Source organism: Molossus molossus, unplaced genomic scaffold (genome assembly GCF_014108415.1).
Source record: "Molossus molossus isolate mMolMol1 unplaced genomic scaffold, mMolMol1.p scaffold_m16_p_6, whole genome shotgun sequence".
NCBI classification, from domain to species: domain Eukaryota; kingdom Metazoa; phylum Chordata; class Mammalia; order Chiroptera; family Molossidae; genus Molossus; species Molossus molossus.
This window is the reverse complement of record NW_023425399.1, coordinates 106465516-106490788: the sequence shown is the minus strand read 5'-3', so window position 1 is coordinate 106490788 and position 25273 is coordinate 106465516. Positions and strand designations below refer to the sequence as shown.

General features: G+C 48.0%; 1 protein-coding gene across 1 annotated transcript; it reads right to left on the bottom strand.

Moving 5' to 3' along the window:
• Window positions 1-8464: 8464 nt before the first annotated feature.
• Window positions 8465-20239, bottom strand: LOC118619167 (gastrin releasing peptide). Its single transcript, XM_036245885.1, is given in 4 exon segments — window positions 8465-8609; window positions 13621-13678; window positions 13680-13864; window positions 20101-20239. Coding segments are annotated over 4 exon segments (426 nt in total). The 3' UTR covers window positions 8465-8565.
• Window positions 20240-25273: the final 5034 nt, after the last annotated feature.

Genomic DNA, 25273 nt, shown 5'->3' with positions numbered 1-25273 from the left:
TGCTGGTGTAATCAACCCTGCGCTGTCCGCCATATGAATGTACACACACAACTGTGTACAGTACATACTTGATAGTGATAAATGACTGCTACTGGTTTATATATTTACTATACTTTTTATCATTATTTTTTTAACTCACCTTTATTGTTGAATGTATTACAGATGTCCCCTCTTTTTTCCCCCATTAACCCCTCCTCCCCAATCCCACCCCCCTCCAGCCTTCCTCACACTATGGTTGGTGTCCATTGGTTATGCATGTATGCACAGAAGTTCTTTGGTTTATCTCATCCCGCCCTCCTTCCCCCCTTCCCTTTGAGGTTCATCAGTCTAACAACCAATTTGTAATTCTTAATTTCTTCATCTTTTTCACCCATCCCCCCAGACCCCGCTCATCTGGCAAGCAACAAAAAGTTCTTAGTATCTATGAATCTGCTTCTGTTCTGCTTGTTCATTTTGTTTGTAGATTCAATTGTTGATAGATATGTATTAATTTTCATTTTATTGTTCATATCTTTGTTCCTCTCTTTCAAGAAGACCCTCCAACATTTCATATAATACTGGTTTGGTGCTGATGAACTCCTTTAGCTTTTTCTTGTCTGGGAAATTTTTGATATGGCCATCAATTCTAAATGATAGCTTTGCAGGATAGAGTAATCTTGGTTATAGGTCATGGCTTTTCATCACCTTGAATATCTCTTGCCACCCTTTTCTGGCCTGCAAAGTTTCTTTTGAGAAATCAGCTGACAGTCTTATGGGAACTCCTTTGTAGGTAACTAACTGCTTTTCTCTTGCTGCTTTTAAGATTCTCTCTTTGTCTTTAACCTTTGGCATTTTCATGATGATGTGTCTTGGTGTGGTCCTCTTTGGGTTCATCTTGTTTGGGACGCTCTGTGCTTCCTGGACTTGTATGTCTGTTTCCTTCACTAAGTTAGGGAAGTTTTCTGCCATTATTTTTTCAAATAGGTTTTCAATTTCTTGTTCTCTCTCTTCTCCTGGCACCCCCATGATGCAGAAGTTGGCACACTTGAAGGTGTCCCAGAGGCTCCTTACACTATCCTCATTTTTTTGGCTTCTTTTTTCTTTTCGCTGTTCTGATTGAGTGTTTTTTGCTTCCTTATATTCCAAATTGATGATTTGCTTCTTGGCTTTACTAACTCTACTATTGATTCTCTGTAAATTATTGTTTATTTCAGTTAGTGCATCCTTCACATCTGACTGATCCTTTTTATGTTGTCAATGTCCTCACTAAGTTCCTTGGAGTTCTCATGAAGTTCCTTGAGCATCCTTATGACCAGTGTTTTGAACTCTGCATCCGATTGATTGCTTATCTCCATTTTGTTTTGTTCTTTTCCTGGAGTTTTGTTCTTTTTCTTTCATTTGGGATATGTTTCTTTGTCTCCTCATTTTGACTGTTTCCCTGTGTTTGTTTTTATGTATTAGGTGGAGTTGCTATGTCTCCTAGGCTTCATAGGGTGGCCTATTGTTGTAGGTGTCCTGTAGGATCCAGTCTCCCTGATCACCCAGCTGGGCCCTCGAGGTGCACCTCTAGTGTGAACTGTGCACCCTTCAGTTATAATTGAATCTTGATTGCTGTAGGCACATCAATGGGAGGGATTTACTCAGGCTGATCAGCTGCAAGGACTGGCTGTGCCCACTATCCACCGACCTCTGACTACCTTGGAGGATCAGCTGTGTAGGGTCCCACCACACAGAGCAAGACTTACTTCAGCAGGGTGCTGGTACCCACTGAGTCTGCTCATTGAGTGTGTCACTTGTGGAGGTGGTTGGGTGGTGGTATTTCGATGTGGCCTGAAGCTGTCCACTGGCTGTGCTGGCTCTGGGGCCAGGTCAGCCTCTGCCTGTGTTCTACCCGGGGCCACCAGGCTTAAGCTACAAAGTGATCTGCCAATGGCTGCTTCTTGTGCTGGGCTTGGAGGTGCCCAGGCAAAGCCAAGTTGTGAACCAAGGCTGGCTGCTTCTAGTGCCAGACCTGGGGCCACTTAACGAGAGGTATGGGGCTCGCTGAGACCAGATGCTGCTTGTTTGAGAGATTTTAGGAAACTCCGAAGCAGGATCCAAGATAGATCAATCCTATGGTAAAGCCTTTAGAAACAGCTTGGGTGGGCTCGAAAGTTGGGTGGGGCGGGGCCTCGGGGAATCACCAGGGCGGGGCAAATAGTGTGAGCCAGGTTGCTGGAGTCCCAGATATGGTGCCTGTCTGCCACCCCAGGGAAGGGCTTGTCATAGTAACATCAGCCTCTGCCAGCACGTCTGTCCATGGTGCCTGTCTGCCACCCCAGGGAAGGGCTTGTCATAGTAACATCAGCCTCTGCCAGCACGTCTGTCCAGGAGAAAGCCACCTCTCCAGCCCTCACCCCGATGCCAATCAGCTCAGTTCTTCCCTATATATGTCTGGTGCCCCTCAAGCCACCTCCTCTCCAAGCTTATAGGGAGCATGTCGAGTAAGTTTGTGCAGGCCCTTTAAGAGGAGCTGCCTGGGGCTCCAGCAGCCTCAGCCTCCCTGAGCCTCAGTTCCCGCTGGTTTTTCCAGCCAGAAGTGATGGGGACTCTCTTCCTGGTACTGGAACCCTGAGCTGGGGTCTGGTGTGGGATGGGGATCCCTCAGTCCTCAGGGAGGACCTTCCCAGCCAAGGTGTCCTCCTGATTTTTATCCGCCTCACGTGGGTGTGGGACCAGCCTGTCCCCTCCGCCCTCCTACCAGTCTCCTGTGGCTGCTGCTTTAATTCCATAGTCGTAGGACTTACGTTCAGCTCGATGTCAGGTGGTTCTGAAGGATGGTCGTGCTGTAGTTTAGTTGTAACTTTGATGTGGTTGTGGGAGGAGGTGATCCCGCGGCTACCTACGTATCATTATTTGAGAGTGTGCTCTTTGTATTTATAAAAAACGTTCACTGTAAAGCACCGCGCCGGGCTGTCCCAGCAGCAGCCTCACGCACCTCCTTCGCTGAGCCTCTTGCTGGCAGCACTGTCTCTGGTGATTGATCCGTCTCGTGTTGTTTTGTGGCCAACACGCTGCAGAGGCTTGTAGCCCGGAGCAATGGGCCGCCTCATGCAGCGCAGGTGTGGAGTAGGTCGGCCATCCAGGGTGTGTAAGTGAGGCTGAAATCCCGAGCGATGCCTTTCTCAGAACACATCCCCGCCCTTAAGCAGCACATGACTGTACTGAGGAAATATCACAGCTTGTGTTTCCTTTTAGAGATGAAAGATGACACCTAATCAACAAAACATGCTCTCCACTGCAGTCCCTTGTTTTCAGAGACGAAGGACCCCTGAGGCCGTGAGAAAGCCTAGCGCCTGTGAACCTGTGGGTTTCTGGCACTCAGAAGATTTTGGGGGCAAGGAAACTCATACTGAACATGCAGACATGTTGTCTAAGGGTCTTCCAGTCGTGTCAGGCTTGAGATCAACTAGTCCCGGCTGGGTTCTCTCCTAGACCCAATCAGGTAATAGCTGGCGTGGCCAACTGTGCCCTCCCAACATCCAGTCTTTCCTTTTTCTTATGAAGAAAAGCATGGGTTTTTCTTTGGGGGGGGTGTGAGTGTTGGGGGCGGTTAGCGATGTCCCTAGCTGAAAACTGCACTTCTCACCCTCTTTTGCTGCTGGAACTGGTCAACACAGTTCTGACCAAAAGACAAAGGTGAAGGATTTCTGAGAAAGCTTTGTTTTCAGGATGTAGGCAGGCCTCTGCCTCTGCTAGTTTGCCTTCTTCCTGGATGACGTTGGGTGGGGTGTGCTGGCTGAACCTGCAGCAGCCGTCCTGTGACTGATTATGAAAGAAAACTTAAGAAAATCACAAAAGATTTGGCTCTGAATCCTTAGATTATTGCACTGGCTCCGGATTGCTAGCCCCAAGGCTTCTTATGCTACGAGGGGAAATTAACTCTCTGCAGGGTTGGGGGGTTGGAAGATAGACGATTTGTAACCTGGTGTTCATGCAATCTCACTATCTGGCCAGCCCAGGTGCAATTGAGTGCTTCATTTGCATGCGAATAAGATAAGGTTTGCATGGGTGGACTAATGGGTCCTAGGACTCAAGAATGTCTGTGCTTGTTATCTTTTAGTTTCAACTGCCTTTTTCCACTGTAAAAAGCAAGAGATAAAACTAGGCTGTGTAGTCTACAGAGAAGCCATCTCAAGGAAATAATTTACATAAATCCACTTGAAACTATAACCTGGGGGTACCAATCTGCAAATAAATGGGACGGCAGCCTAAGATCTGGAGCATTTGCTGCCTTGCAAAGCTCCCCTACACTCCAAGTGCTTGTAGTTTCGTTGCGTTGCACAGATCCGGCAGGCCGAGAGATGGCAAATCTCTAGCCTCTTTAAGGCGGCATGGGCATTAGGTTTGGTTTGGTTTGTATATGTATCCGAATGCAATCCTTAATCAATACAGATACAAGTCACAAGTGCCCCATTCTCCCAAAGGAGAGGACCTGGGTTGTCCACCACTGGTATAAATCTGTAGGGGAAATCCTATATGTGGAAGAAATAACTAAATACCTAATTAATATCAAAGTAAATCTTTGTATTTTAAAATACACATTAAAAAACTCTTAGAATCAGCCCTGGCCGGTTTGGTTTAGTGATTAGAGCGTCAGCCCACAGACCAGAGAGGCCCGGGTTCGGTTCCTGCTAAAGGCACGCACCTCGGTTGCAGTTTTTCCCTGGCCCCAATTGGGGTCGTGTGGGTGGCAGCCACTCACTTTGTCTCCCTCACATCGATGTTTCTCTCTCTCTCCCTTCCTCCCTCTCTCCCTCCTGCTCTATCTGAAGATAAATGCAAAAATGTCCTCGGGGTGAGGATTTAAAAAACCCAAAACCAAAAAACGCTTAGAACCAAGTAAGTTAGGAGGTAAAAAGATTTTTCAAAATTCAAATGATATAGAACCATGCTCAATGTGTAATGTTAATATTTTAATATCTCTCAGGAGATGAACTAAAAAATCCAGACAACACTCTTGGGGAAGATGTCAAAGAGCTAGAAAGATCTTGATTTTTATCTGGATTACATTGAAGAACTGTTTCACATTTTGGAAATGAAGAAACTAAGAAACCAGGAAAGAGATGAATCAACACTTATATAACACATGCTCTTAGACCATAAAAACCCAGCGAATTAATTAAAGGGAGAGCAAAGCCTTTAAGATGAAGAAGAAAAGGCCCAAGAAAGAAACCACCTGTTGTTTTTCATCTGGCTGCACAAACATGTCTTCTCACGTGGATGCAGGCTCTGTTTTAACAGTTTGGCCATAAAATAATAACAGGACTTGGACCCTCTCCCTTCAGCTGATTCACAGATCCTGGAAGCAAATTCGTGTTTCTGACTGCGTGGAGAGTTCTGTTCTTCTCAGGAGAGAGCAAAGACGGAGGAGGCTGGTGTGGAAGGCTGTCTTCTCTGCCTTTTCCCCCTCGACATGTGGCCGAAAGTGAACCCACGTGGCCCGTTTCCTTGTCTGTGCTCACTCCACCCCCATCCACAATCATAATTTGATATCACCAACTATGCCAAAAGTGGAACAATTACTGGAGTGACTTAATGATGTCAAGAACAAAACAGCAAATTGAAATGCCAGGGAACTCGTGTAGCAGAACTCTGTAATCGCTCTTCCTAGAGGCTCCCCGATCCACCTGTGGTTAGATCCACCTCTTCTGTCAATCAGGCTGCATGGTATATGGGGTAGGTGGGCTGAGTGGAGAGGAAGGGAATTCAGGGGGAAATAGATGTTTCTGTGTTTTATCTGCGTCTAACTAAGGAAGTGATTCCTTGGCAAACACAAATCCCCAAAAGGGGAAGCTAGAGTCTTTCCAGCACATGCCACGACCACAGTCCTCCTGCTGCGGGGATGGCAATAGTTCATCGCTGCGGGTTTCCCTGGAAGCACTATTCCAGGGTCTGATTGAAGCAGCCTGTGGCTGAGAAAATGAATAATGTAAATCCCATGTTTTACTGCCATTACTCCCTGCATATTACAGCTTGGTAAAAATGCTCCGGAATGATCAAATAGCCCCAGTAGGAACTGAACGGGGGGCATTGTGGGGCTGGCAATTACACCGCACTGCTCCAAATGCCTGCCTGGTGTGTCACTGAACCTCCGATCGTGAGCAGCGACGGCCAAATCACCCTGCAGCACTTCACAAAAGAAGACTGTGCTCTTGTAAGAACAAATCTGAAAGCAGTATTGCTTCCTTCCCTTTGGATGATCCCCCTGAGCACCCTGCTCTGCTGCAGTGATTTCCGAGCAGTGTCACCTCTCAAAGGCAATCTGTGTCTTCGCTGTTTGCACACACCTGGCTCTGCTTTCCCAGAAGCCCCAGCTGGGTGATAACTGTTCCCTAGAACAGCAATGGGCAGAAATCAACGAGGAAATTCTTTTTAGGGGCAAAACGGAGAGAAGACACCTGTCACTTGCGGCTGACCGCATCTTGTGAACACCCTCTCTTCTTTTTGATAGGGTCCCACCATTTTAGTCCCACCCTCCCAAAATAGAATCTTAAAAACCACCTTCCCCGGCTTTTCTCACAGCTAGACACAGGCATGTGACCCGGGTCCCACCGATCAGACATGGACATTGAAGACTGGTTTGGAAGTAAGCCAAGGGTGGAAGAGGCTTTTGGGGGCACAGTGATGTGGGCGCAGGTAGCGGCGGGAGGCCTTGAACGACGGCACCAACTCAGGCAGTGGTGCGGGAAGCTGTGGGGTAGCAACGACGCAGTTGGCATCTCGCCAACCCCATCAGAAGCCTGGCTTTGAGCACTGAGCCAGCCTTGAGACCTTTCCCCTGGTCTTCCCTGCCTACTATCCTCTCCTAAGCTTTTCTTTCCTACTTAACCCAAAGCGGATCGATCCTGTTATCCGCAGCTCAAAATGGCCTGACACACGCTCACATGTGATGGGACTTCTCTTGCCAACAAGAGTTCAAGCAAGCTCTTCAGTAAAGGGATTCTCATCATGACCTGGGCTTGGTACCGAGTAGCTCTGCAAGGTCAGAAGTTTTGAGGGAGCTGTTCTGGTCTCTCAGTCAGAACTCAAGGAGAAAAAATGACTGCAGCTAAATCACAGGATCACAGCTACTGTCAGGAGACAGCCAAACAAGTGGCAGTCTAGATGGGGCGACTCTAGGAGCACGGCCTTCCTCTCGCTGCTGCAGGTGCCAACCACGCCTGCCTTCGGTGGGCAAATCCTGCTGGAAGGGCTTCCCCTCCATCATCGCCCATGTGGCAGACGGATGCGGACACGGCTGAGGGTGGGGTTCTTGGGAAAGAGACCCAGGAGAGCCCCAGAAGTGGACGCCGGCAAGATGCTAAAACACATTTAAAATACTTCCCCGGGGTCTGGCTCTGTATCATTTGTGAATCAATGTGGTTTTAAAATAAATTAGAAAGAATACATCAAATCGTATGTGGTTCTTTGACAATCAAAACAAGAGCAAGATAAATCTCTTTACTGTTTCCAGTGGGATTTCCCCAAACGAAGGCAATCCAAGCATATGGCAAGAAGCTTTAAAAATCTGTTAACATCCTGTGGATGTCATGATCAAAGTGGGACTGGTGAGCAGTACAAACTGCCAGTCCACGTTCTCTGAAAATGGAAGGGAATCTCTTGACTTCATCTTCTCCTTCGGCTGTGGATCCAACTAAATCTGGGTGTGGGAACTACTTCTCCAAGACTGGAAATGAAATTCTGAAGAAATGGTACACTTAAGTATACCATTAGGTATACCATACCAGTAAGGGAGGTTTTAAATGAGGTAATGTAGAAACTATTAAATACTGCAGAAAAATCTGGTGACTTTGGATGTTTGAATCTCAGTCCCATCTACTGTGTGACCTTGGAAAAGTCACTTGACCTCTCTAACCTTCTATTTCCTTATCTATTGGGTGGTCATGTTTATTCTCAGCTTATCAGACTGTTATGAAGAGAGTCTCAACAACCTCGACAAAATATCTGGTCATGGTCAGGGCAGAAGAAATGGGAACCACTAAGTGATGAATCCGGCCAGCCTCTACTTTCAATTTCGTGCATCTGATGGTAATGATCGAGGATGAGCTTCTAGCAGTAGCCTTTAAAAGTCTGTAAGTCACTGCAAGGATTCTATCAGTGGCCTTCAGAAGGGAGAACTAAAAATTCATCCTGCCTTCATCAATGAGCACACAAATTCATTATGAAATTTTTTAATTTCAGTGTAACTCTCTGCCACACTGTCCTCTCATCTGGAATTGAAATAAGAGAGCTACCTGCCCTTTGGACAATGTGTTTAAGCTTTTATTGTGAATGTTAACAGGCCGGGGACTGGAATATAATTGACACACAGCCTAGATGCAAAGAGCATTCATTGAAAGACTCTTTATGGACAATTATTCACAGCAAACAAGTTCAAACCAGAAGATGCTGCTTGAAAACCATGACTTGAGTCCAGGTTGAAAGCTACAAGAACAGTGAAGTATTTTGCACAAAGGAAATCTGGTGGGTGATCCAGTAGAATTGACGCCTGTGGAACATATTCTCAAGGGTTTCGTTTTGCTTCTTTGAGAGAGGTTGTCATCGTCATTGTCGGTTCAGCTGGGGGTTCCTTCCTTCACGCTGAGAACCTGGGACGAAGAGATCAGCAACAACTTAAATAAGTATATATACACACACATATATGTATATATATATTAGAAAGAGTTAAGCAAATGCAGTTAGTGCTGTTGAAGTCCGATACTTGAAGTGAGTCCATTCCCAACAAACCATCAGCATCACGTGGAACTAATCAGAAAGAGACACCCCTAGGTCCCCCAGATCTGCTGAACTGGAACCTGGGGGCTGAGGCCCAGCAATCTGTGCTTTCCCACGTCTCAGGCGATTCTGCCCGAGCAGCTGATGCCCCAAAACACAGCTGTGCCCAAGAGAGAACTGAACTTCCTCTATTTGGGGAGCCGCTATATTTTGGGGTCTTTTTGTGATATTCGCTTAACTTGCACTCAGATGTAACTCAGGTATATTATGACTGATGTTAACAATTACATGTATCATCCCCACGAATGACTGTTAAAGTAGCAGCTGGGTAGGGGACTATTAGAGAATATGGAATCTTAATTCTTACTTGGCTCCTTCGGACAGCACCTCATGACACAAATCAAAGCTAGCTTGTGAATTACACAATTGTAGAGCACCCCCCGCCCCCCCCCTCCCCCACTATACACGATGGCGGTGAGGGCAGCGTGGGGAGAGAAGCTCGTCTGGGTTTCTGCCGGTTCTAAACGTATTGTGCTGCGCTGCTCGTGGCTCCGTTCCAATGAACTAAGACCGAAGGAAGAATGAAAAGCTATCATTTAAAAATACTTCTTCGTTCCCATAGAGCAGCCTTTACCCACGGAGAGGAGAAAACCCTTTTCATCCAGACTAGAGCTTAATACACTTTTCAGGAGCATACTTCTGGAAATTCAGGTTCTCCGACATCCAGACCAGCCATTTGTTCCTAATAAGGGAACTCTGGATTTTCTCAGGCCGGTTATTACCTGCTCTGTGGCCCGCTTCTTGGCCAGGTGTTAATGAGGCCCGGGCCTGGGGTTCAATTCCCACCCAAGCCAATTAGCTGTGCTCTCCCCATGAGCCCAGGACGCGTTGTTAAGGGTTGCCGACCTGCCTGAAGATGCTGCCCGTCCGTCTGGCATTATGAGCTGCAGGTCACAAAGGGGGCCAGTTGAGGATGTGGGATCGGATCCATAGAAGCCCCCCCCCCCCCGACTCCCTCCACACCATTGGCTGAAAATATTGAATCTGAGTGGTTTGGCTCAAGAAAGAGGAAGTAAAGCTACAAGATAAAGAAGAATTGTGTACCCCAGGAAGATCGAGGACCTGGAGGCAGGACGGGGGTGAGGAGGAGGAGCTGTGGGTCACCATTCCTCTGTTCCTTCAAAGAAACTGTCAGGGTGGTCCGAGGACTTTTAGTTATCCTTGGTTGCATGTTATTTTTTCTATATTTGGAGCTTCCTTTGGAGCATTCCACGTATCAATAAGTAAAACCTTTCTACTCTCTGTATTGATTTGCTGGGACAGTGGGTGCAGTCGCTTGAAAGTGAGGGCAAACTTGTCAACGTCTCCTTCCTTTCTGTAGCAGCCTCGGCAACGCATCCCCCAGGTCCCTTCCCTGCCCACCAAGTAAGAGAAAAACCTGAGGTGGCAACGTACCGGGTCCAAACGACCAGAGAAACCCAAAGGGCAACTTCAACCTTTATTGAAACGCAGTACAATCCATAACCACATGCAGGATTATAGATTACGACCTGAACACGGTTTCGTTTTATGGAAACCACGGCATCAAAGTTCCATTCATTTTTGCAAGATGGATACAGTTAAAAGAAAATGAAGGTTAACCTTGAAAATGATTGGCCATATTGCTGATGAAGTTCTGGAGCTTGTTTGCCATATCATAGTCTAGATTCAGTGCACATTTGCATAGATCTTTTCTGAATTAAACCGATATCCTTGTCATCAAAACACAGATGATCAGTGTTTCTAACGACAGCTCTGGGAGAGTCGGCAACAGGACTTGATGTCTTATTACTAAAGTGGGAGAGGAGAGAATATGTGGATAGTTTTTAATTTTAAGAAAAGTCCTTCAGCCTCTGAAAACTCCTGCTGTTAATTCTGGCCATGGCTAGCTAAGTTATTAAACTTCTTTCTAAAATGCCAAAAGATATATGGATTTCTAATAGAAACTATTCTCTTGATACGTCCTCTTGGTGAATAAGACAATTCTAAGATGTTCTCAATTTTTATGACAGCATACTTTCATTAAGGCGGAATTTCCAAAGTCAGGGGAGTGATAAGCTGTTTTGGTCTATGCAAATACAAAACTAAATGTTGAATTTGTTTTTCATATTCAAAAGAATGGCACCAATGTTTGCAATGGCTAATTATTCAACTTGAGGCGGAATGAAACAGGATGGACTTTCTAAACTTGTAACAAGAGAACAAGGCATACATTATAGAGTATCCCTAGCCGGTGGCTCGACTGGTTGGAGCGTGGTCCCATATAAAGGTCAGGGCACGTGCCTAGGCTGCAGATTCAACCCCAGGTCAGGGCACAGACAGGAGGCAACCAATCAATATTTCTCTTGCTCGCTCTCTCTCCCTTCCTCTCTCTAAAATCAATAAACATATCCTTGGGTGAGGATAAAATATATGTATATATAAGTATAAAGATAACTTTTCCCTTCAGGTCACATTGAACACTGGTACATATTGTCCCATCGCAGCAGTCTCTCTCTGTGCCGGTCACCTCGGTCCATCCCACACCACTGTCACTCAGATACTTTATGGGAGTTATTCTTTTCCTTGCCTTCAAGCTTACAGAATATTCTTTTGAATATGGTGGGGAAGTGTCCATTCTTGAGGAAGAAATTGAATTTTATTTTCTTTATTGATTTTAGAGAGAGAGGAAGGGAGAGGGGGAGAGAGATAGAAACATCAATGAGAGAGAACATTGATCGGCCGCCTCCTGCATGCTCCCCACTGGGGATCAGGCCCACAACCTGGGCATGTGTCCTGACCAGGAATCGAACCGGAGACCTCTTGGTGCATGGGTCGACTCTCAACCACTGAGCCACACCAGCCGGGCAAGGGAGCTGAATTTTTATAACAATCCAAAGTTATGCAGAGCCAGGTTTGGGGGGCAAAGCAACTCAAAGAGGATTTTGCTGTTTAGTTCAAAAGTGAGGTGCTACAGATGAATACCATGACTGTGTGTGTTTTATGAATGAGCTATGAAGGTAAGTCCGTGTCAGCGCTTGTCAAGTTATTTCAGAGGGTTTTGCGGTGGTGACTGGTGCTACTCTTCAGACAAAAGAGAAGGCGCTGCTGTTGGCCATCCATCCATGGGATGTCCTGCGAAGCATTTGAGCAGGAAAGGGCCTAGCCTGCCAGAAGCTAAGAAGTCAGTCACAAACTCCTGGAACACTCAGAACCCAGTGATCAAACAGGTGGGGTGGAACTGGTCACATAACACCTATGATACCTATCATACAAGTGTGGGCAAGAGAACCACTCAGGGCTTTCTATGAAGTTGTTACTCATTTCTGTATTGGTTGATTGGATCCAGATTTCCTGTCTCAATAAAGGCTTCTAGAGACATTCTAAGTGCTTAATGCAACAAGGAACTTTTGGTTTGAGTTTAGCCTAAAGAATCCACCATGGACCAAGGGCGGTGAAGCACAGAGCCTCCCTCCGGGGACGAGGGTTGGCAAAGCCAGCCCAAGCCCTGGACAAGGGCCGGCAAGCAAAGAGCCGCCAGGAAAGGCGAAGGGGCAGCTCCCAGGCTCCGCGAGGACCAGGACAGCGGGAAGCAAGGTGCTCCCTTCCTGTGCAAGATCAGCTCCGACCCCAGATGTCTGTGCTGGTGGCACCCTGTCCAGGCACCACAGGCTCCTGTCCTGGTTTCACCAGGGACAAGCTGTGACCTGCTCCCTCATGAGACTCTACAGTGCACAGAATAACAGACTCTTCCTCCTAAGGTTGCTGTGGGCATTAAGAGACCAAATGGAGCTAAACTGCTTCTCCCAGTATTTATAGTAAATGCTCGATAAAATTACCTCTTATTATTATTACCTCTAGTATTTCTGATTTTACCTTCTATCATAAATTCCGTGGAAGCTTCCTAACAGTTCATGAGAACCACTTGGTTTTCAGCTGCCTTGTCTTCTTCCGACACATTTCCTTCTCTCTTTTAGCTTGTTGACTATCCTTGTATCTAAACACTGCCAGTTTGATGGGATTGTTTTCCTCTGTCCTCCATAAAATCATAGACAGGACAAATCAGTTGCCCTTAGGTGTATGTTCATCAAGTTTTGAAATATTAGGGTGGACTCAGTAATCTTGGAACAAAACTGAAGAAGTACTATTTTGCATTAAAAAGTCACAAACAAGAATGCTCTCTTCTAAAAACATCTACAAAGAGACCCTTTCGCAAGTGTCCATCAAAAATAAGTTGTATCTGTAGACCCACAGCGATTTTCTCAAATACGGCCTCGCTAGCAAAATATTCTGGTCAGGCCTGGCAGATTAGAAAATCCCATCATGCCCTGACCAGTTTGGCTCAGCGGTTAGAGCATCGGCCCACAGACCAGAGAGTCCGGGGTTCGCTTCCCGCTAAGGGCACGTACCTCAGTTGTGGTTTGTCCCCGGCCCCTGGTTGGGGTCGTGTGGGTGGCAGCCACTCGATGTGTCTCTCTCACGCCGATGTTTCTCTCTCTCTTCCTCCCTCTCTCCTTCCCACTCTATCTAAAGATAAATGCAAAAATGTCCTTGGGTAAGGATTAAAAAAAAATCCCATCGATGCACAGGTGCTAATACACAGAATTGCTAATAGAACCCCTAAACTGGAGTTTTGAACCTACAGCGTTTTCATGTGCTAAGAGGAAAAATAATCTATTACATTGAAAAGAAAAGATGGTGTCACAACTGTCTACCGACGACCTTAGTGTCGCTGGAGTCAGCCTATGTGTGGCAGTGAAGGCTTACATCATAAGCATTTTTTTCTTTCCTGCTGGACTTTCCCCGCCTTCCAACTCTCCCAACACCTCCCACCCCACCCCCACTTCCCCAGTAGGTTGCTTACACCTTGGAGTCTTGAACCCACATCTGGAAGGCTGCTGCTACCCTCGGAGTCCTGAGTGGACTGGAGAGTACTGCGGGACGCCCCGTGGGGGTGGCTGGTGGCTTCTGGTCCCCTTTCCTTCCACGAGACTTAGGAGATTCCTTGCAGCTTCTTCCCACAGGATGTACTCCCGTAGCTGGTGCTTCACGCTGCCCCCCTCGTGGACATCCGGGGACTCCCCTGCGCTCTTTTTCCCCATGAGGTGCCCTGTGAGAAACAAAGGCAAAGACAGAGAGATACAAATCTATCCCGGAGCAATGGGGGAATGAGAAATTTAAAAGCACCCCAATTATGTCTGTGTTACTTGCTCTTAAATGCAGAATAAAGAACATTTTATTCTTGGGTTAGTTCATAAATGACTGGTCTTGCTTTCTGTTCAAAGTGAGAAATGAGCTGGACAGAATTCCGACCCGCAGCTCCGGAGCCCGGGATTTGGTCCCAGCCCCTCGGCTAACGAGCTAGGTGACCTCCGCCAAGCCATTTAGCACCCCAGCCTTCAATTTCCCAACTATAAAATGAACAGGTTGGACTAGATGAAATCTGAGGAACCTTCCACATCTAAAATTCTCTCACCAATTCTGCGTGCGCTGAGTTCCATTCCCAGCTGAATGGTGGGATTTAAACATCCTCCCCAGCCAATTTGGAACTGCGACTGCAAAGAAAAGTCTCGGTGCTTTTCTTTGTGTGATTAAACAAAAGAGAGAAAGGCGTTGTTTATCTCTTATCTGTAATACAAATGTACTAAAGGAATTTTTCATTTAAACTTTCTCAGAACTTAGCCGAGATTGAATCTAGGAAGCGGTACCTAGAAATTACAGTTTGTAAAGCATGTAACGAAAAACCAGTTGAAAACAAGTTCTGACCAACACTTTCCAGCCCCATAAACGCGGGATTTTCTCGTGGGTGTCTCCCATGGGCGGCGCACGGTTATCAAAGCCTGCAGGGATGTACACCTGCCATGTGAATTAATACAAGTTGCGGTGCAGAAGGTCAAACCACTAAAACCGTGGAAACTCACGTATGCAAGTGGGGATCAGCCATAAGTCAAAGGGGGGAGGGAATTCATTCTTAACACGTTAGCCCATTGCTTAAATATTCTCACATTATCTTATTTACTTTCTTCATTAGATTTTTCCCATCTCTCTCTAATCTGCTTTTATAGTATTTTCAAATTTCTAATATCAATAAAACTATCATGCTTTTGATTTAATGGTCACAAGGTGAGAGCTCTCTGGGCTCCGAAGTTGACTGGCATTAGAAGTGTTTAAGGCACACATCATGGGAATAATGCATGACTGACCTCGGTCACACGAAATAGACCCTTCCCAGAGAAGCCCTCACGGTGGCTGCGTTGTGTATTGTGACGTACTGTCTACAGGTCGTCCACATGCATCTGATCCACATGCCCTGTAGTAAGTCTGATGGAAAGGAGACTGGCCACGGCCACACACCTCAGCAAAGATCTAGGAGTAAAAGCAGCTCACAGCCCTGACTCTACCTTATTTACCGTGTTATACAAGGCAGTGAGAACTCGCTCTGGGGTCTGGAAATAAGGATAAGGTCTGCGAAAAGCTTCCTAATATTATTATTATTATTATTATCCTCACCTGAGGACATTTTTCCTTTTTTTTTGTTCAGATAGAGTGGAAGGGAGAGAGCGGAAGAGAGAGAGCGAGAGGACCATCGATGTAAAAGGGACACATCGAGTGGCTGCCACCCACACAACCCAACCAGGGTCAGGGACAAACTGCAACCGAGTTATATGCCCTTAGTGGGAACCAAACTCAGGTCTCTTGGGACCGCAGGCCAATGCTCTGACTGCTGAGCCAAACCAGCCGGGCCTCTAATATTATTATTATTGTTATTATTATTATCATTATTATTTATTTATTTATCTTTTTTATCCTCACCCGAGAACATTTTTCCATTTTTTTATTCAGCTAGAGCGGGAGGGAGAGAGAGGAAGAGAGAGAGAGAGAGAAACATCGACGTGAAAGGGACACATCAAGTGGCTGCCACCTGCACGACCAACCAGGGCCAGGGACAAACTGCAACTGAGGTACGTGCCCTTAGCGGGAACTGAACCCGGGTCTTTGGACCACAGGCCGACGCTCTAACCACTGAGCAAAACCGGCCAGGTCCTCTAATATTATTTTTTAAAATAGGGATCATAGCCCTAGCCAGTTTCGCTCAGTGGTTAGAGCATTGCCCCGTGGACCAGAGAGTCTCAGGTTCAACTCCAGTCAAGGTTCTGGTTTGGTCCCTGGCCCTGGTTAGGGTCATGCAGGAGGCAACCAATAGATGTGTCTCTCTCATATAGATGTTTCTCCCCCCCACACACTCTATCTGAAGATAAATGAAAAAATATCCTCGGGTGAGGATTACAAAAATGAATAAATAAGTAAATAAATAAATAAAATAGGGATCATAGATCTGTATGTCATGACTCACTATCTGACTCCGAAAATTAATTCTGTGAGTATTGGGGAGCCTTAAAATGAGGTTTTGCTGCACAGCTGTGTGAGCACCTGTCAAGACACTGAGGGCATGTCACACGTACGGAGGACACTGTCCCAGCTGAGGGAATCCTGAATGACTGGCTCCTCACTTACTGCTCGGGCAGCCTCGTGCCCGGATGTTCACTAAACAGTCGTGCGTTTGGCAGTGACAGTGATGCTGCTGCACAGCTTCCCGGGAAGCAGCGAGGCATTTGGCTTTATTTACATGGAGAAAATCAAATCAGGATGATGGAAGAAGCAGGATTAGAATCTGATGCTCCCAATAATGACCTCGGTGGCTCTTGCAGCCTACCCTCTCCTCTTGTTAGCCTGCTGGGAAGGAGGAAGGCGTTGCTGCCAATGGAACAGAGGGCACTCGAGATGTTTCCACAAACAAGAACTGTATTTTTGTCATGCCTGAATAATTCTGTGGACTTTTCTTAAAATCATTCTGGAATTGATTTAACACAGATTCTTGTGACATTTTTTTTGGACTTTTTATTATTTGCATATTTGGTGGGTGGGTCATGTTCAGTCAAGGTTCCCCAGGTCCACAGACTGGTCATTAAGGAGAGGGTGCCATCTGTGACATCTCAGCGAAGTGCACATTCCCTGGGTCCTATTTCACTGGTGAGCTGGCAACTGTCCACCAAATAATCATCTCCATGGCAACATGGGTGCTAGGCCCACTTCCACCTCTTCTCCCATCATCTTTTGCTATCCATTCATATCATAATAATGGAGAACTCAGCACAGATAAAAGACAGGCACACGAAAAGAATAAAACTGTGCCCAGAGAGGGGAAAAAAGCTTTTGTCCTTTTTAATCACTTAAACAAATCACTAAAATGGCAGGTTTGAAACAAATGAATTTTCTTGAACTCAAAACTTGAAGATTGCCCAACTCAGGAAACCACCCATGAAGACAAAATGCTGAGTACTTCTAGGAGCTGGTATTTCTGAAGCCATGCGACAAGGTCACGCCTCTCCTGAACACGGTGTTCAGAATTCCAGGGCATGGCTCAGATCAAAGTCAGAGCCGCCACCAGTGCTAGTGTTGAGCTATCTTGCCATCACACACACAAAAACATCTCCAAGCACTTCAAGCTAGGTAAGGATTTGTTAAGTTTTCGATGTGATGACATGCATCCTATTGCCATACCATGCTTCTCTCAGCCGGGAGGTGCAGTTCACTTAACAGGTCTGCCGCTCTGTGCTGACCACCTCCTCGCGGGCAGCGATGTGCAGCTTTGGTCTGATGTAATTAAAACTCACCGGCATGTCCTCAGTGACTGAGGACGACAGGCATTTACGTAGGAGAGTGGCAATCTGAATTTCAAACCCAACATCGTCCATGCTCATGAACACTCACATTCCGTCAGAGCACGTCAGCCCAAGGCAACTTTTGCTCAACCACAAGTCATTTTAGACCCAAGTGTGAGTTTCTCCTTCCCCTTTCTCTTTCCTTTATTCTTCTTCAACTCTGCACAGCCAGCCAAGGGAGAAAAAGGGAAAAGAGTGTGTTTGAGAGCGATAAGGAAGTGTAAGGTTGTGCCTGGTCCGTGTGCCTGTGGGTGAGGAATGCCAAGCACCACCTCAAAGGGTGATTAGAGGTCAGACACCCTAACTGCTTGGGCACAGATGTGTCTGGAGCTCAGCAATCAGGGTCGGCTTACACCAGAAATAACATGGTTCTAGCTTCCCAGCTAACTCTCTCGTCCTCCTTTTGGCCTACGAGGATTACCTAATACTAAAGCCTTTTTAGTACAAGAAATATGATGAGCAAAAGAGGTTCAAAATCTGGAAGCTTTGTGTCACCTTCCCAGTCTCCACCAGCTGGTAGCCAGACTGGACAATGGCTGCTAGATCTAAGGTCCCAGCAGCCCTTTTAAATATCAGTTCTAGGTTTGGCTTCTTTAACACCAAGTGTTCTTTCTTGAGGACAGTTTTTTGTTTGTTCTATTTTTAATTTTCAACAATCTCAACTTCTTCTCTCCATGCCAGACTCCTGGGTCCCCATGTACCTGAGATCACAAATACTTTCATCCCTGAGGCTGTTAGACTTGCAAATGACTCAGTGACAATGAAAACTACTCTGTTGCAACCAGGAGCTGTCCAATTCTTGGACAGAAGTATACAAAACATGGAAATGCTGAGGAAGTAACAGTTCAAGCCTTATCCCTTTTCATAAATTCGTCCCCACCTTGACACAGAGAGTGAGATTTGTCTGATATATATGAATTAGCAAGTATCTTTCCCACACACCTTACCCCCGCCTTAAATAGATGGCTAAGGAAACAGAAACCAACATACACAAATACCACCACCACCAAACACCACCACCACCACTACTACCACTATCACCACCACCACCACCATCACCACCACCAAACATCACCACCACCACCACCACCATCACCACCACCACCACCAAACACCATCACCACTACCACCACAACCAAACACCACCACCACCACCACCACCACCATCACCACCACCACCACCACCACCACCACCACTATCACTACCACCACCACTACCACCACCACCATCACCACCACCAAACACCACCACCACCACCATCACCAACACTACTACCACTACTACCACAACCAAACACCACCACCATCACCACCACCAACAACAACAACACCATCACCACCACCACCACCACCACCATCACCAACACCACTACCACTACTACCACAACCAAACACCACCACCATCACCACCACCACCACCACCAAACACCACCACCACCACCACTACCACTACCACCACCACCACCATCACCACCATCACCACCACTAAACACCACCACCATCACCATCATCACCATCATCACCACCACCACCACCACCATCACCACCACCACCACCACCAAACACCACCACCATCACCATTACCACCACCACCACCACTACTGCCCCCCTTAAATCTCTTTAGGAATGACCAGCCCCCTAGGAAATGTTGGGGTTGCTGTAGTTGGCTTTATGGGGAGATTTCTGAGGAAGTTGGGCACTTTGCATTTGTCAGAAGCCATGCATGTCGTGGCAGAGTGCCCAGGGTGGCACTGGGTGCGTGGAAAGCTTCAGAACCACTACCTGCCTACCAGTTACGGGAGAGCCGTGGTTGCGCGACCAGCTCTTGCCGCTGGGGGTCCCGGGGCCGCAACAAGCGAACCTCCAAGCCTGTACCTGGAGAGTAGGACTTGTTGGCAGAGGATAAGAGAAAGGAGCTAGGGGAGAGGGTGAGGTCGTAGGTCCAGAAAGGTGGAGAAAAGCGGAGCTCAGGGGACAGAGCGCCCTGGATCAAAGTGGAGATCAGGCGTGATTCCCGGAGCGCCGAGACTGCAGGATGGAAAGAGGGAGGGTTGGGCAGTAGGGCAGAGGAAAAACAATTCCTGCAGAGGCAGAAGGACTGAGAAAATTCAGAAGAGCCACAGAGGCGGGATTCAGGCACCGCTCGCTGAACAGATTTGAAACCCAGGGCGGGCGCTGGCGCGGGCGCCCCGATCCCCCACCTGCGGCTTTGCCCCGCACAAAGGCGCAGTCTGGGTTCATGCAGTTCGGAGTCGAGGCCGCCGGGCTGGACCGGGGATCTGAGACGCGCTCAGGCACCCGCTTCCCAAAGTTGTTCAGAGCGAAAATGGTGCCGGGTAAAGAGGTGTTGGGTAGGTGCGGAGGGAAGGTGATCTTCGCGCAGGGTTTGGAGAGCTGCGCACTGGCTCTGGTGCCCTGGGGAAGAGGGGAGACCAAGGGACCGGCCCGCGGCTGTTCAGGGACCGACGGCTTCCCAGGATGGGGAAGGGTGGGGTGGAGTTTTGGGAGAAAGGTCGGAGCAAACCCAGCCCCAAAGCCGAGCCCCAGAAACGCTGAGAGATGGGGAGATGGCCCCCCAACTCTGGCTTGTCCCGCCGAGGACTAGTGCCCACCGAACACTCACCCACCGCCCAGTGGTTGCCGCGAGGGTACATCTTGGCCAGCACGGTCTCCCCGGCCGCCGGCACCGGGGCGGCGGGTCCCCGGGTAGCCTGGCAGAGGACCAGCGCCAGCAGGACAAACGGCAGCTCGCGGCCTCGCATGGTCCCGACGGGAAGCCCTTGGAGCGCGCGGAGAGGCCGGGCGGAGACGCGCTCTCCCAGCCAAGGAGCGACCGCAGGACCAGGACCCCGGAGGAGCTCCGCCGTCGTCCGCGCCACTGCTGCAGCCTCTACCAGGCCCCGACTTTATAGGGGAGGCCGGGCGGGGGGGCTGGGGGCTCCTCCACCGCAGATCCGAGCGCTCTGACGTGTCCCTATAGCGAGCCGTGGCGCCTGGACAACCGTTCCTGAAAACCATCCATCTTCCCGCCGGGTAATGAAAAGGCTGAGGGTACATTGTCCCTCTCCCTTTCCCCCAGAGCTCCATCCGCCTTCCCTCCATTAGATTAATTCTCCCCATGGTCGACGCCTTCGCTCCAACACAATTTAGCGAACTCCTCCCTCCCCGGCCTCACCTGGGTGGCTCCCCTGTTAGTTGCCTTCCGAGCCTGCAAGGGGCAGCGGTGACCCCGAGGCCGAGGCCGGATCCCAGGGGTGGGGGTGCAGAGGGATGTGCAAAAAGGGTAAATCGTTTTTTGGTTCGGCTTTGCTGGAAGTGGGTTAGAACCGGGATTGCAAGGACTTCTGATTCTCAGGCCTTTTCCACTCCATGAGCCACCTTTCTCCTCGAAGAACCAGCCCGCAGACCTCCAGACTCCTGTCTCCTCTGGGCACCCAACCCTGCTCACCACCAGCAGCAGCAATACCCTCGCCAGCCGGGTTTTCAGGGCGCGCCTGCCCACTTCTACTGTGAGATGGAGGATGGGACAGGAAGAATCTGCTCTTCGAACAGAGCTGACGGTAATTCTACACACCCTGCCCCTTTCACTAGCATACCACTTCCATACCCAGAGAAAGCTTTTATGTTAATTCCCCAGGCTGGTCTACCAGGAAGCTGGAGCTGTCCCTCACTGCTATCACACACCTCCCAGAGTTGCTCAACTTTCTTCTGTCCTTACTGTTCTCGGATGTGAAGAGTGGTCACAGGCCCAGCTCCCTGGGTTTTCGATGCCATGGATACTAAGGGGATAGGCACCATAGCAGTGCCACAGTAAACAGACGTGGGGTGCTGTGGCTGCCTTCCCCGGCTGCCAGAGGGGGTATATCTGTGTTCCTGCAGGCCTATTCCTCACCAGCTCCCATGAATTGTCTTGCTGGTGGGTCCCTGGTATTACATGTCAGTATGGGTGTTGATACCGATTAAACTGAAATTGTGCGATTTTCTCATAATATATGGTGAATCAATGCATTTGTGCCTTTCTTAGACGATTTCGTGTGCACATTGCATGACTGAACATTCTTGGGCTCTTTGTTTTGACCCAGTCACACAGGTTAGAGATTTCTCAACAGCTTATAGATGAGTAAGTCCCAAATGTCCCATCAACTTTTGTCAGGGGCTAGGAACACACAGTGACAGGTGTGGCATGTCCACTTCACAGGGCACTGGGCAGGGCAGTGTTCCCGTAAAAGAAGTGGGCAGGGAGGGTGCCTGAATGCATCATTCATGCACAATGGCCCTGTCCCCAGATCCTCGAGCACATGTCATTTTGTCCCTGAAATTCTCTGATTGGTGCTGGTCCTTTTACTTAGTGATTCCCAGACATTTCGGCACAAAAGGCATTTTTATTTCTCCTACGGAGTTCAGGGTGGACTTTTAATAAATTTCCTGGATTAATATTAATAAATTTACTGGAATGACATTGGTTAATTTGAGGTTGGACTTTTTACTGTAAAACAGTCTAGATTTCCCATTTTTGTCCATCAACGACATAGGGACCGTCCATCAGAGTCTCTACTCAGTTGAATGACCAGAATCACCACAGAGAGTGGATGTGCATAATTCCCGCTTAAATCCATGACACATTGCATTTTTTTAGTTCATCTTTTCAGGCTTCACCAAGAGTACATGTGTGTTTTTAGGGTGGCTTTCTGACATATGAAAAACAAGTAGCGCGTCTCTATCATCCCCCTAAAGGGATTCCAGGTGGGAGTCATTTGTGCTAACTGGTTATGTCAACGCTGGTGCCCATGGAGCTTTGAGGGCAGGCCTTGCCACAGTGAGGTGCCCAGGTGCAGGCCCCAGCAAAGAAGCAGGCTGAGAAGGGCAATGGGGGAGAACAGGACACATGGTGTCCTGCTCACATCTGGGTTCTAACTCTGCCTCTGCCAGGAGGAGCTCCTGTGTAACCACAGGCCAGTCATGTGGCCTCTGCCTCAGTGTCTTCATCTATAAATGGAGTTGGTAATGCCTCCCTCCCCAGGGTATTAGGAGGATTAATGGAGGTCATGTGTAGCTACTCACTGGCAGCTTCTTATTTGTTTTAATTAATAAGAATAGAGAACTATAATGAGGGCAAGCTAATTTTTGTCTTAGATTGTGAATTTGAAGATGGCATCGTTTTGTTGATCAGCGCTTAACCCAATGCCACGTGCTACTTTGATCCCCTAGGGAGATGATCATACAGCTAATGGCTGCCACTTAGGAAGCATTATGCCCCAGGCAGGGCATGTGGTTGTACCTACATCTGCTCATGTAACCTTCGCAGTTGTCCTGTGACAAAGATGTCATCTGTCTGGTTTTATACATGAGGAAACTGAGACTCAGAAAGGTTAGATAACTTACCTGATGCCCAGATGGTAATAGGCAGAGCCCAGAGCTGATCTCAGATCCATCTGATTCTCAAGCTCTGAGTGTGGTAAATCTGGTGAAAATGAAGTCCTTTGTAATTCCAGGATTTTTGTAGTGGTTGGTACATTTCAACACCCAGAAGGCATGAAAAGTATATTTAAAATAATCAGGGATAATTTTTACAGGCCTTTGGGTGAAACCCCACTGTGGATGCCTCTACATGTTTTCAACTATTCTCCTCCCACTCTCCACCCCACCCAGCCTCTAGATTTGTGCACCCTGCTTCCAACTCATATGTGGAAGTAGGTGGAAGTGGTGGGAACCCATATATTTGTTTTTTTGGAGAATAACAGCTTCATAGTTTGGGCTGCAGTAGGGATGGCCAGAGTCCCAAAATATAGCCCACAGTATCTGAAACCGAAAATATATTTCTGAGATTTGTGCACTTGAATATCCGACTGCACAATCCTCCTTGAAATCTGGACATTCTTGGCATTACCTTCTGTGGTCTTCTGAATTACAGGACAGATTGAGGGGAGATTACCCCGGACTCCACACTCACAGTTTACCTTCTCCAGGGCATCTCAACCTTCTCACTGCTTATATTTTGGGGCTGGATAATTCTTTGTTGTGGGATCTCTCCTGGGCATTGTAAGATGTTTAGCAACATCCCTGGCCTCTACCCAATAGATGCTAATAGTCCCCCTCAGTTGTGACCACTCAGATGTCTGCAGACATTGCTCACATTCTCTTGGTGAGGTGATCACCCCAACTTGAGAACCTCTGGTCAACCTAACTGCTCCTCCTCCTTAGCTACCTCCTTGCTCAGTTCTCTGTGTCCACTTAAATATCTCCAGTGCTGGAGAACTCACTCGTTATCATCTTTGGAGAACACTCATGTTCAAAAACTTCCCCCAACATGTGGTCCTTTCTGCTCTGCCTAGTCCTTCTGATACTCCCTCAAGTGTTCACAGATACTGCCATGCCACCCTGAATCTTCTCTATACCAGGCGTCTTGTCAACACTTCCTTAAATGCAGTGATTGCTCCTGCCTGCCCCACGCTGGCTGATCTGAACGTCCTCTACCATAACCATGTCCCCGTTAAAGTGAAGAGAGTGAGAGGCAGGGGTTCTGAGTCTGACCACAAAGGAACCACTTCCTTGGATCACCCCCAGAGAGAGCTTAGCTTCAGTTCAGGGATCTGGTGAGTAAGGGGCACTATTTTCTAGAATCTTCCACAGGTCTATGCCTATGTCACTTGGCCTCCTGCGGAAATGAAAGCCTCTGGACCAGCGGCTGCCTGCCTCAGGTCAACCCTGCCTGGGGGCTTCAGATGTGATCCCCACCCCTCAGACAGCATCCAGGTCAGCACGGAGGCAGCGGGAGGGCCAGAGCAGAGTAGGTGATGGGCTGGCACTGTTCTGGGCTTAAGCAACTCTGGTTCTTTCTTCTAAGGACTTGTCCACAGAGACTGTACTCCTTATCTTACCTCTTTCCTGGGATATTTGTAAGGACAAAAATGAAAAAAGACCATTGCCCAGCCAGTGTGGCTCAGTAGGTTGAGCATCATCCCATGCACCAGGAGGTCGCTGGATCCATTCCCGGTCAGGGCACATGCCCGGGATGCAGGCTCGATCCCCAGTAGGGGGCGTGCAGGAGGCAGCAGGTGAATGTTTCTCTCCCTTTCCCTTCCTATCTAAAAATCAATTTAAAAAAATATAAAAAGACCACGAATGTGAAGCCGCTGTACAGACTCTGTGTGAGGAGCTGACCGCACAAAGCTAAAGCACGATCATCTCCTAATCGTCACCGCCCACCACCGCCCGCTGACTTCTTCTGGCCAGGGTCTCTCAACTCTAGCCAGGCCAAGTTGCAACCGTGTTTTGTAGTGAGTTCCTAAGATAAAAATGTATTCAGAAAAATATCTGAAATACCGTTAGTTTAATCTGATTTGCCTTATCAAATCAAAATACATCTATCCATCTCTCTCGTGGTCCTTCTCGATGGCGCCCAGCACTGTGGCACCCAGGTATTCAGACGAGCAGATTACATTACAGCAGAAACGAGGGTGTGTGGCGGGTCGAGCAGATGCGTGGAGCCTCCCAGCATGGGATGCTGACTCCTCCCTGGGTGCTGGGTCCCGCTGCGGGAGAGCTTCCCGGAACCCTTCCTACAGATGTGGGATTTACGTTCTCTTACACTCTGCCGAAAGCCAGCGGTAGGAACAGGCAGCTCTGAGCTCCGTATCGGTTCGCACAGTAGCCAGAGCTTGTCAGCTGCTCTGCTCAAGGCACCTTCGGAATCAGGGCGCCTGGTTGAAGGGAAGAGAGGTCTGTTGCAGGTACGTCTAGTCGCTTACCCGATACCCATTTCTCCTTTCTTCCTCGCTAACTCCAGGCCCAGCTTC